Here is a 13,178-nt window from a genome sequence, read left to right on the forward strand (position 1 = left end):
CCCTTGCTCCTTTGGAGACCAATTTGGTCCCATCCCTTGCTAATTAGCTAGCCCAATTTGGTAGACATTTGGGTCAGGTCATATCACCTGGAAACAATCTAAATTGGGGCACCACATCCCATGTTAACATCAATTATGAAGAGTCCAAGTTGTGGTGGACTCTTGGTGCAAAACAGGTTCTGCATACAAGTGTTGGCTTGGGCAGAAGAAAAAATATTATTTTTTATGAGATTAAAATTATGTGTGGTAGCTCACATCACCTTCCATCCTCTGATACACATCTCAAAACATAAGATATATTTTTTTTGGAATTTTTGAGGAAGAAAAAAAATTGGAAAAAGAAGGATGTCTCGCCCACGCGCACAGAAGCATCGCGTCTCTCCATGATTTGGAGAGTCCTTCTCCCTATCAAATACTTTTAGATTAGAATAATTTTGGTGATAATGTTCTATATTTGATAATCTATGTTTGATAATTTTTTTGAAATTTTTTCAGACTTATCTGGATGCCAAACGGATGCCATAAGTCGATCCTGATGCTTGCTCATGCAGTGATCAGCACTTGCATGAAGAGGTGCGAGGATAGCATCCTTCTGTGAGAATTTTATCACTATTTTTAATTTTTTGAAATCTAGATTGAATCTTCAATCCATGTATATTTTTGAGAATTTTTCTGATTTGAGAAGGGATGTGAAAACATCCCTTCTTTGGTTGCATGCTCGCAGACCAGGGTGCTGACCGACGTATCATGGATAAGAGTCATTCTGCTTAAAGAAACTCTTATCTCTGATAATCAGATCAGATATGCCTTTTGGATAAGGCATGTCTCTCTCTTTTGGCATCTCTCTGGTGGCTATAAATAGGTCGGGCGTTGGGTATCCGATGAATCGAAGAGGGGTTTCCAATTTCTCTCCTGTTGCTCTCTTTTCTTTCTTACAACCTATTTTAGTTTTAGGACAAGGCTTTGGGATTTAAGACAAAGCCTTATCTGATCCTAATAAGGGTTGTAAGGATCCTAAAGAAGTAAAATCAAAAGTTCAGAGGATGTTCTAAGAGGATGAGGTTAGGTTCTTGAAGAAACTTGACCGGTACCAGGCTAGTCGAGTTCTAGGGACTAGAACTCTTGAAGCAAGGTGAAGAAGGAGCGCTGTCTTTGGTTCAATTTTTGTGTGGATCATCATTGAAGGACGAACACTTGGATATCTTGTGAAAATTGGAATTAGTGCTACAGATATTCTTCTTATTCTAATTTATATTTATTATGCTTTGATTATTATAGTCAAGAGTTTCTGGGTATTAGGGCTTCCAGTGCATTGTGTGTTTTGAATGAAAATTTTAAATACCTAACCCTTCCGCTGTGCCATCGAAACCCAACAAAAATTTTATAATAAAATTTTTAATTCATAAAAATATATTTCATTATGTTTACCTCTTGTTCGAAGCTTTTACTTTTTCGTGATATCAGTCTGGTTGGCTCTTTGTCTTAGTCAAGAGCTTGAATGGCTCAGATAGGTTAGTTGAATTAGTCCCACACTCGAGCTAAATTCTCTCTTGACATTGTCTGAAGCTTCTGCTTCATCCGTATATGATGAGTGGACTTTTTAAAGTTGCAGGTTTGCGCATGTACTAAGTATTGAATGCTGATTGGTGCTATGTCACTTTTGCGAATAAGAGGAGATGGCTCACCTCGTCGCTACGCGGTAGAGAGCCGTACAATCTGGAGACCTTGTTGTGGTCGTATTTAATGATGGTGGCTGCTTTCTAGAAAGCACAGCTTTTAAGGCCTCTATGATGGGGATATTTGTCGCACAACCAGTGGGGCATTTGAATTTACTTGGGCTTGCCCCTTCTATAAGTAGGAGTTCTGCTACCTGGGGCTGGTATGGCCAAGATTATTTTTCTCTATCATGGTGGAGTTGCTTTACCCAGTGTCGAAAGATTGTCAACACTTTTCTTTGACTTAGGAGATCTCCTCTTCTCTTCGATCAGTTGCTGGGCATTTCAAGGGAGTGCTTCAGTGGGCATCCTACTTGGGCATAGGATATATTGGAACATCCCGCTGCTCTGGTTGAGGGCTTGCGAAGGCAACCATCTAGACTTTTAGCTCCTCATCCTTCTCGATCAGGTCTTGGACTTTTCTAGAGAGTCTGTTTCTTCTCTCATCTAGAGCTACTTTCCAACCTTCCTCGGAGGTGCATCATGAAGGTGAGCGGGTTTCCAAAAGAGAAGCGCCATGCTGTCATCGATGCCCTTTTGAGGAGCCGATAAGCATCACAGAATCGAGAGTCTTGCACTCTCCATCAAGGATCGCATCGATCTGAAGCTCGACTCATGATCCAAGGGCATCGGTTGGGCCTGAGCTTTCTGTTTCTTTTTTCTTTATTATAATGAGCTTCGCTCGATTGAAATATAATGAGTTTCTCTGGAATGTACACAAACCTTCTGAATGAAGTATTTCTTTCATTGAGTTTTTTTTTGGCATGTCATCCAATGCTTCTCCTTCTTTCTTTAGGATGAGTCAGTTCTCCTTTTGTAGTTGTCACTGCTTTTCACAGGTAGTATGAGATCTCTAGGAGATTAGCCCCTATTGGCTTTAGTGGACCACATGACTATGGAGGGCCACGATGACAACTATAGTAGGCCATTTTGGCTATAGTGGATCGAGATGAGCTACAATGGGCTAGAATGGTAGTCATAGTGGATTGTGTGGCTACAATAGACCATCTATAACTATAATGGGCCACTTTAACGGCTATAGTGTGCCTTGTGACTATAATATGCCATCCATGACTATAGTGGGTCATGTATGACTATTGGACCATGTTGACAGCTATAGTGGGCCATCTGTGGCTATAGTGGGCTATGTAGCTATAGTAAGCCATCCGTGACTATAGTGGATCATATTGATGGCTATAGTGGGCCGTTTTGACTATAATTAATCGTGTGGCTACAATGAGCCATCTGTGGCTATAATAGGCCATGTGGCTATAGTGGTCTATATGGCTATAGTGGGCTATCTATGGCTATAACAGGCCGTGTGGCTATAGTGGGCCACTTGTGGCTATAGTGGATCATGTTGGATTTTGCATTGGCAGGGTCTTTATATCATAAGAAGCCTCATAGAGCCGTTTTCACTTTCTCAGATATTGAGTCAGCTTCAGTCCTCAAGCCTTGGGAGGCTCGAGGCTTCATCTGTGTGTCGAGACCAATTGAGAATCCAATTATCCTGATCGGATTCTCACGCTCTGCACAAGCCTTCAGAGGCTGCTTTGAGAATACTAATGTTGGGGCCGAGCATTATTTGACATAGTCTCGGCTCTAACCTCTCTTCCTTTAAGTCAGTTGGCAATTCTATTCGGACAACATTATGAAATGAAATGTCATATAAATTTTCATTATAAGCGAAGATTGTATTTACATCATGGCTTGCTATAGTCAGCAACATGATGATGGCACCATTAACTTCCCTAAAAAATCAAGAAGGAAAGGGATGCCCCCCAGTCTCTTGCCCCCCACATTATCAGCTGGGGTGGAGATGGTGTTGATGATGCCAGTCGTTGGTCGGTTGCCATTTTCTTTTCATCAGGTGCTCGATCTTGCTGCTCCCAAACATACTTGTCGAGATGGCCTCTACGAATCAGGACCTCGATCTCATCCTTAAATCGGTGGCATTCCTTGGTGTCGTGGTCGTGGTCACGATGGAATTGATGGCCTCTGAATTTATCTCTAGTGTGACCTCACCACATCACCTTGGACATGCCTTAATCGGGGATTAGTCTCGGTCGGTGGGCCTCTTTCGCATCAACTACAGAATCAAAGATATTACTACATAGATGATAAATCAAGTTAATAATATATTTATATGATTGTATATTTTTTTAAAAAATTAATAAATATTATGTAAACTTATATAGGATTATATGTAGATTCGGATATTCGGATACGGATCGGATAATTGTCTATCCATATCTATATCTATTTTTCTTTGATAGATATGGATACAGATATGGATATTAGTTAAATTCTCAGATTTCTGTTCATATTCAAATTGATTCCAATATAAAAATTGATCCGAATGGATATTATCCATACTACTTTCGCTTCTACTATTTTGTGCTTAAATGATTTCGAGCCATTGTCATCCGGAGTCCGAGATGGCAGCATCCATAGGCCAACCGCGGGCTTGGAAACCTGAATGAAATGGCAGCTGGGCAAGCAAGGGCTTCCGGCTTTCCAATCAATGGAAATTCTTTGCGCACTGCCTGCAGTGTAGAAAATCCGACATGTAGCACTTTGCCTCGTTCGATTGGGCCATATAGCCACCATTTTTTAACGCACATTTAATAATCACAGTTCTCTTTTTTCGATTGAGATTTTGAATGACAAAAATGTCTCTTCTTTTATAAAAAAATTATAACATCCTATACATTTGTGATGATATCTTGTATTGAAATTATGACTTCTGCATGGGATGTCATAATTTTTTCATAAGATGTTATAAAAAGAGAAGGATATTTTTATCATTGAGAAATTTTCATAATTTTTTTAGTGATGAAAATATCTTTTTTTCTTTATATCATCTTATAAAAAAATTATAATATTTTGTATAGAAATTTATAATTTCAGGTAGGATGTCATGATATCAATATACAATATCATAATTTTTTTTAAAAAATATTTTTATTATTTAAAATTTTAAATAAAAAAATAAAAAAATAAATATTAAATAGATATTAAAAAATAATAATTGTGTAAATGAGATGATGCATCAGATTTCTTGCACCGTTGGCGTGTACAGAGAATTTCTCTTCCAATCAAGAAAGTTTCCACCAGTCTGGCCCTCACGCTTCTTATCTTATCGTCCATACACTCGCGTACGTTCGTTCCCTGCCGCACGCAAGGCACCGCGGACGTGAGGCAAATATTCGCAACTCACCCCAGAGCGGAGGCCCAGTTCCGCCGCATCGGCCGAAGTCCCCCCCCCCCCCCCCCGCAAGAAATCCCCCAGCCGCTCGTATAATAATTCCCGAGGGTTTCGTTGGTCTCTTCCGCGTGTGCGTCTTGCGGCTTGGGTTCGGCAGTTCCGGAGGGAACCTCTTTCTGTGTCCTCCTCCATCCCTTCCCACAAATCCAATCCACTTTTGCTGCGAATAAAGATCATGTCTTCGGGAAATCAAGGTTTTGTGCTGCAAAATCTCATCTGCTTCCTCTATAATTTTCTCTGTTTTTTCTTTATGGGAATTGACGTGTTTTTCTTGATTTTCTCAATCGATGTACCCTGTGGTACGTAGATTAGATCTGCGATGTTCCTGTCTTCTGTTTTATTTGCTTTTCTTTCTCTGTCTTATTTTTTCCCCAATTTATGTTCTTTGCTTACAGTTTTGAAGAGATTCCCTTTGCTGGGCATGGAAATATATTCGTTCTCTTGAAGCGTAGAACATGAGATCAAGATGAAATTGTATGTGATGGTTAAAAAGAGAAATATGGATTATTGGGATAGTTTAATCAAGTGGCTATGAGATACCTACAGAGATAATGACAAAGAGGAAGTTACTGTTGAGATCTGATGGAAGATTACAAATAGAATGCTAATAGTCAAGATAGATTATGTGGTTGCGCACACGAGGTTTTTAGCTAAGGAATTCCGGTCTAATCTGATGCATTGGACAATTGCTCCATGCCCTAATGCCATTTTCTTTATATGGAGCATGATATGTTTCTTTACCTAGTTTAGGAAGTATAAAAGATATTTTGCACAGGTTTCAAAGCGGCCATCTGGCAGGTCGGGTCAAGGTGGCCCAAAAATAATAAATTATGAAAAGTAAAAAAATATTGATGAAACATTTTGAAAAACTCAGAGATGATAAAATATACAAAACATCTAATGTATTGGGAAATCCTAAGGAAATGGTTATAATCCAACAAACGAAGCATGACACATCAAATAAGATGTAATAATTGGCCAGTAAATATCAATTTGGCAATATCCAGTAATAATTTATAAAATCAGACTCTTCTTGATGGCCAAACATGATGCAAAATTTTGATACAGGTGCCTCGATATCCCTGCATAAGCTGGCTGTTTTGGCAGGTGTCTTTAAAACAATGGTTTGCATAAATTATTTCTAATATTTTGAAGAGTACAGGGAGTAGGGATGCAAATGGGCAAAATTGGCTGTTTCACTGGAACAAATGAATCTATAATTTGATCCTTAATCTGACTCAAATTATTGGGAACTTATATGATTGAGAGAGAGGTAGGGTTTTTGGGAGTTGGTTATGAAGAAAGAATTTATGATTTATATCGTTAATTGAAATATTTCAAACTTTGATGGGCCCAGTCTAGTTGTGATTATTAAGTCTTGAACTTTCTTTGCTCAATTTTTTTTGGACTGTGTAGGTTTGCAATAGAAGTATTTTGGCAAAAATGTTTTGGAATTTTAATGTGGATCCTAGCTGTCATGCAGAGCAAGCTCTGCACTAGGTACATGCGCTATACATTTTATCTGCAGAATGGGTTTTACTCAAATCTGAAGCTTGGGCACTGAAACATTCACCCCATAGGTTTTCAGATTCTTTGGTTATATATAATGACAATTATACCTGTTGATTTTAGAAAATAGGAATGCCATTGCTAGATGAGGAGAGGAGTGATGGATTATTGCACCATTGCTGCTGTTCATAATTTGGGCAATGCGGAGTCAGATAGGAGTTGGCTATCTAAATTATGCCTACTAAATTTGCAGGTCTATGGACACTATATTTTGGCTTGACCTAGTGTGCCATGATCAAGAAAGACCTGTTCTTTTTCTTATGTGCCTTACCATAACTTATGGGCTAAGCCTTTTGGCACTGCTAGTGGGTAGTGGGAGTTGTGAAGTCTTATTTGAGACTCATTGGTTGTTGTTTGATGCAAACTAATTTCCGCAAAGCTTTATATATATATATATGTGTGTGTGTGTGTGTGTGTGTGTGTGTGTGTGTGTGTGTGTGACTCATTGGTTGTTGTTTGATGCAAACTAATTTCCGCAAAGCTTTGCACACACACACACACACATATATATAAAGAATGACTTCATTGTTTGTGTTCTCCTTTGCCACTTATTTTCTCTCTTGTGACTTTGTCTACAAGTTTTATTTGATACAAAGAACTTCTCCAAATGAAAAAAATGCAAAAGAAAAAGGAAAAGAAAGAAGGATCACTATCTTTCCTATAGATAACTCATATAGTTTGGACAGTGTGATAAAATTTGTTGGTTGTTATAGTCAGGTCAATTTTGTATGATGAAGTAAAATGTCCAGTTAATGGTTTTAACTTTCCACTGATCTCCTTGCAGATGACAAATCTAGTTCAGGCGAAAACAAAAGCTCCAAAACTGAAGCATCATGTGCCCCGCAGCAATCAGGACATCACAGGACTGCTTCAACAGGAACAACTGGGCTCCCCACAAATCCTTTTGACTTCTCTGCAATGACTGATCTGCTTAATGTAATTTTATCTTTACAAAACAAGCTTTTGGTTGGACTAGTTCACTTCAGACTACTTAGAGATATGTCAAGTAGTTTATAGTAATGAAAATGTTGTATACTAAACTATATGTTGTGTGCTTATTGGAGCATAATGGTAATTTATTTGATAGATGATCATTCTTGGAGGCAACATGGTTTAGATGTCTACATGCTTACCAGGGAATTAGCAATAAAAAAAAAAAAATATGGACAGGAAATGGTTTGTTGATTATTAGGGTCTGGAGAAATGTGGCTGAAGCCCATAAGAGATAAAAAGGGGGTGGCCAGGTGGCAACTCTCTTACAAAGGTATTGTGCTTGTATAGAGGAAGAAGGGAAAGAGACAGTTTTATAATTTGGGTGGAATTAATCTGTTTCAATTGAAATATACTACTTTGACGAGGACCAGTCTATAATGAACCCCTCGTTTGGGTCACAGCCAATTCTCAACTGAAAATAATCATGGACGGTTTATTTTTTTCAGATGTTTTGCCTGTTAGTTTTTGGTTTATTTCTTGATTTTGTTAAGTTATCTGAGTGAATCTGTTGATTATAGGCCATTTTTATATTCTTAACTTAAGGAATCTAGCTGACAATAATTCTATGTCAAATACCTTTTTTAGTAATTTTTAAGACAATTGTTGTTTTATCCAAGGTTTTAAATTTCATGGGACGGAGGTATCCTAGTATCTCCATGGATACCTCCTAGTATCTCCATGGAACGGCACGTTTCGTTGTCCCATCCTGTCTACATCCTAGTAGATATCCTTCCTTTCTCTCCCTTCCACCTTTCCTTTCTTTCTTTTTTTCTTTTCTTCCTTCTTTTCTTTCTTTTTCTTCTACCTTCCTATTCTTTCCGTTTTCTTTCATTTTCTTATCCCTTTGTTTCTCTTTTTTCATTTTCTTATTCTTTCTCTTTCCTTTCTTCCTTCTTTCCTTTCTTTTCTTCTCCCTTTCTCTCTTTCTTTTTTTTTCTTCTTCTTCCTTCCTTTCATGTTTTTCCTTTTTCTATCTTTCTTTCCTCTTTCTTCTTCCCTCCCTATATAGATGGATTTCGGAGTCCTGACTTGTCTGATCCTATTTTCTCACAAGAATAGGTTGGGACGGCCGGGACACCCCCCAATTCCTCTGAGATGTAAAATCTTGATCTTATCAGCTATATACTTGAGAATACCTAAAGAAATTTATAAATATATATCTTCCTAAGCTGCAGAAAATACTACTTTGTGTGTGTGTGTGTGTGTGTGTATTTGTAATTAATCAAAAACTATTGAAAATATGAAGGAAGGAATGTGAAGGCCATGATTTCTGCATGTAATTGGTTTTACTTAGAAACATAAGTATGATATATAAAATTAATTGCTTTATCCCTCCAAAAATCCGGCTTGTTGATTGCATAAAAGTTTTTAATTCATTAACGATATCTCTGCCCTTAAAGAATCATTCGCTGAAGGATTAAATATAGACTAGCTGCAACTCTTGAGAACATTGAAAACAATGTTTGAAAACTTAGTTTTTTCCCAGCAGTTTTGGCAGTTTTCTCTTGATGTTTTGGTAGATTTGGTTGAGAACTGTAAGAACAAAAACATCAAATAAAATTCAGAGAATAAAAAAAACAAAGTTGTGAAAATAGATTTGATGTCTTTTTAATGTATCTTTTTATCATTTGGGCACTTAGATATTTCATTTTATTGGTATGAGGAGACTCAAAAATATTAGGATAAAAGAAATGTCAAATAAAAATCAGATAATATATCATTTTATTGTTTGATGGAAAACCTAAATGAATATAAATATTTGGGCTTTAGAATAGCCAAATCTTTGTTAGAAACTTTATTTTCCTCTAAATATCCTTGCATGTAATATTGCAGTGCTTGTAAATTGTTTTAAAACCCAGAAAATCAAAGCTTGATCTAGATTAAATTTTTCCCAGACTCAAAGAAAATGAAGAATTGATTAAAGGTGGCATATATAATTCTTATCTACAATAATTTGGCTCCACAGTTTAAGATTCATCCAAAAATATGAAATGGACTTTAATTTTCTTTTGGATTCTGAGTGAAGCCGTAAGATTTTGATTTTGGTGTTCTGAGCAAAAGCTTCAAATCTTGATTAGCAGAGTCTACGAGAAGGTTATCCCTTCTCTTATTTCAGGGTTTCTGATAGATACTGTTAGAAGAACAAGGTGAAGTATGCATTGAGGAGATCGAGTTTCCCCCTTTCTCAAGAGCATTTATAAGATATGGGCTTGAATTTAAGATAACTAATTTCAAGTATTTTGAAAAACTAGATGAGCTATATCTAATTGTAGTCTAATTTTCAAACAGTATAATTTCACATCAAGCTTGAAGTTGGGCACATTTCACTCTTATAGGTATTTATGTAATTGTATACTGGATGATTAAATTTATCAACTCTAAAGAAATATTTCATACTTTAAATTGATGTGATACATGAATTCCCTACCAAAAAAAAAAAAAAAAAATAAAGGCTTCGACAATTCCTTTATTTTTTCCCTTTTTCTATAGATCAAAATCTTAAAACTCAGTTTGGAACTCCAAATCTTGGCCTGTCTGACTGAAGTCAAAAACTTAAACTCAGTTCTTGAACCTCAGGAAAATGAGGATAGATAATGGAGAGTAAGAAGCAGATAAAAGAGAGAAAATGAGAGGAAAGGAAAGATATAGAAGAAAAGTGGAAAAGGTGGATAAGTAGGAAAGGGAAATGATAAAAGAAGTAAAGGGAAAAAACAATTGGAGAAATAGAGGATATAAAAAACAATTGGTGAAGACATTTATTCAAGCTAGGATTCAGGTGACATTTTTTGAGAGGAAGAGGAGGATAATTTTGTTTACCCACTACTCTTTCGCTTTTCTTGCAGGACCATCCAATGATGGCTTAAGTTTTACGCCTAGGCTATTTTACCTTTGCACTTTTGTCCGCCCAACAGTGACTAGTTAAACAATGGGGGTAGTTATTGAGTTCAAATTAACCCAATAGTGGCTGTCAAAAGTCAGGATTTGATGAAAATTATGAAAAGTAATTTAGGTGGTGTTGGAATCCGGAACTTCCATTTGTAACCTGGCCTCCAAATCTACTTGAACTTGGTTGCACATGTTCTAGAATATTATATCTGGAAATTAAAATTTTCAACATATTTAAAACTTTTAATGGATCCTATTTATGTTGCTAATCCTCTTGATATTTTCACCTTTGTAGCCTTACTCAAGAGCCATGTGCATACTTTGTTGTTGATTTAAATGGGAAATGACTAGTAAGACATTTCAACTTATCATTTACTCGTTCTTTGTTCTCAATTATGCAGTTGATTGTCATACAATCAGCTTTATCATTGTTGCCATTGTATAATCTTCCTTGTGCTGTGATCTTTATTCCCACATAGCTTATAAAAAAATAAAATAATAAATAGTTTATATTATGTCTAGTTAATATGTATCAGCGAGTTGGTGATGGATGATATCTTGTGAAAACTTGTGAGAGGAATGTGAATAATATTTATGTGCATTATTTTTGCAATCTCTTGATACTACAATTTGGTTCTTATAGTTTTATTGGGTTCTGAAATGGTGACTTCAAATCCTCCGCATTAACATGCTTAGTCATGTAATGTCTTGGGTAATTCTTTGCATTTTATGATGAATGCAGGACCCTACCATAAAAGAAATGGCAGAACAAATTGCTAGGGATCCTGTTTTTAATCAGATGGCTGAACAACTCCAAAAAAGTGTCCATGGTGCAGGACAAGAGGGTCTTCCCCAGTTCAATCCCCAACAATATATTTCAAACATGCAACAGATCATGCAAAATCCTCAGTTCGTAACAATGGCTGAGCAGCTTGGAAATGCTTTAATGCAGGTAAAGTGATATTTTGATATACTGTATATCTGTTATGCATCCTAATTCCAAAATTGGTTATTTGAAGCATGCTATTAGTCAACTGATGTTAACTTGTTTCTGTATATTAACAGGATCCTGCTATGACTTCCATGCTTGAAAGTTTGACTAATCCATCTCATAAAGAACAAATTGAAGAACGGATGGCACGCATTAAGGATGACCCATCATTGAAGCCAATTCTTGATGAGATAGAGAGTGGAGGTCCAGCTACAATGATGAAGTATCATTTGCTAAAAAACCACTGCAAATTGTGTTGGAAATATCTCCACCATTTTCAATAGTATTTATTTGTAATAGGTATTGGAATGACCCTGAAGTTCTACAAAAGCTTGGTCAAGCAATGGGAATTGGATCTTCAGGAGAGGCTGCAACTTCTACTGAGCATTCTGGACCTGAAGAGGCAGAGGAAGAAGGCGGTTATGAAGATGAATCTGTTGTTCATCACATGGCCAGTATTGGTGATGTTGAGGTATTTGAAACTAGTAATTAAATTTTAAAATTCGCTTTCATTTTAGTGTGTATGGTCTTGATAAATTTAGAAGACACTGGTTAAAAGCTTGTGAAATAATGATGCATCAAGCTGGCACACATGAGAGTACATTTAAATTTTGGGACAGATGTGTTTGGTCTAAACTAACTTCGTGTTTTAAACATTGTAAAGCCAGTGCTTGAATGTTGGAGCAATGGTAGATACTATCAACTTGATTTATTTTCAATTCTTAATTCTCTTACATCTTTTTCCTTGTTTTTCTTCTATATATTGCAATGCTTTAGTGCTAAAATGCAGAACACCTTCTCCAGAATAAGAATTGAGTTTTTCTTTTCCATCGTATTGTACATTGTCTAACATACAAAACCAAGGTTATATCTTTATTGTGGATAAATTACTTAAAGTTTTCATTAACAAGTAAATTGTTAGTCATGATCTTCTAGACCTTTGTTTGAAAGAATTGAAAAATAAGATTTTTGGGCCTAAGATCTGACAAACTGTGTAAGTTGTTCATTTAATTGTCTGTAATGAATTTTGGCACGATAATGTAATCATGTCATTTATGCTTCGAAAAACAATAAATCGATCCCCATATAATATAGTATTTTAAATATTGTATATAATTAACCAACAGTTGATACTCTCTTGTTTTTAGGCTCAAATCCTATCAATGGGTTTCTGTCCCATGCACTTATGGATGGAGATGGATGGAGAGAGAGAGAGAGGGAGTCCTCTCAATTGTATGTCAGATTTTGTGATACCTCTCTTTTATTCTTGTGTCTTGATGTCTATGTGTCTCTAGTTCTTTGGTGCCAAAATGCACAATCTTTATTGAGATTGGTAATTTCCATTGCATCAAGCAATGGCAAGGACAGAAATGTTTCCCTAACAATTGTTTATTCAAATTGCTTTTCATAATTAAAAAAGCAATGAACCAATTAGTGTTGTCCTTGGGTTGAGGTGTTATATGTCACGATGAACCCTCTCTCTCTCTCTCTCTGTATGTGTTTTTTTTTTTTTAATTTTCAGGGAGGTATGCCTATCATATACGAGTTAATCTTTATGATAGTCATTGTGAATTATATGTGGATAAATGCTTCTTTTTATTTTGAGAGCTATCTTTTTTTTTTTTTCGTTGTGAAAAATGAGTGTTTTTGTGTGTTTGGTGATATATTTATGCATATTTGACATGTATAAATTATGATCTTACTTTTTTGCTGGATATTTCTGCTATTTTTCTATATTTTCATTTCTTATTCCAAA

At 36.2% G+C, this 13,178-nt stretch overlaps 1 protein-coding gene across 2 annotated transcripts in view; it reads left to right on the forward strand.

The window, feature by feature from the left end:
• Positions 1 to 4,994: 4,994 nt before the first annotated feature.
• LOC105035787 (ankyrin repeat domain-containing protein 2B) overlaps positions 4,995 to 13,178 on the forward strand; it is a 32,121-nt gene continuing 23,937 nt past the window's right edge. For both annotated transcript variants that reach the window (XM_010911488.2, XM_073242659.1), the window contains exons 1-5: positions 4,995 to 5,177; positions 7,337 to 7,488; positions 11,174 to 11,383; positions 11,497 to 11,645; positions 11,723 to 11,894. In XM_010911488.2, coding sequence (XP_010909790.1) covers positions 5,159 to 5,177; positions 7,337 to 7,488; positions 11,174 to 11,383; positions 11,497 to 11,645; positions 11,723 to 11,894 — 702 coding nt within the window. In that variant the 5' untranslated portion in view covers positions 4,995 to 5,158. The remainder of the gene's footprint in view (positions 5,178 to 7,336; positions 7,489 to 11,173; positions 11,384 to 11,496; positions 11,646 to 11,722; positions 11,895 to 13,178) is intronic.

This window comes from Elaeis guineensis, chromosome 8, assembly GCF_000442705.2.
Source record: "Elaeis guineensis isolate ETL-2024a chromosome 8, EG11, whole genome shotgun sequence".
Lineage (NCBI taxonomy): Eukaryota > Viridiplantae > Streptophyta > Magnoliopsida > Arecales > Arecaceae > Elaeis > Elaeis guineensis.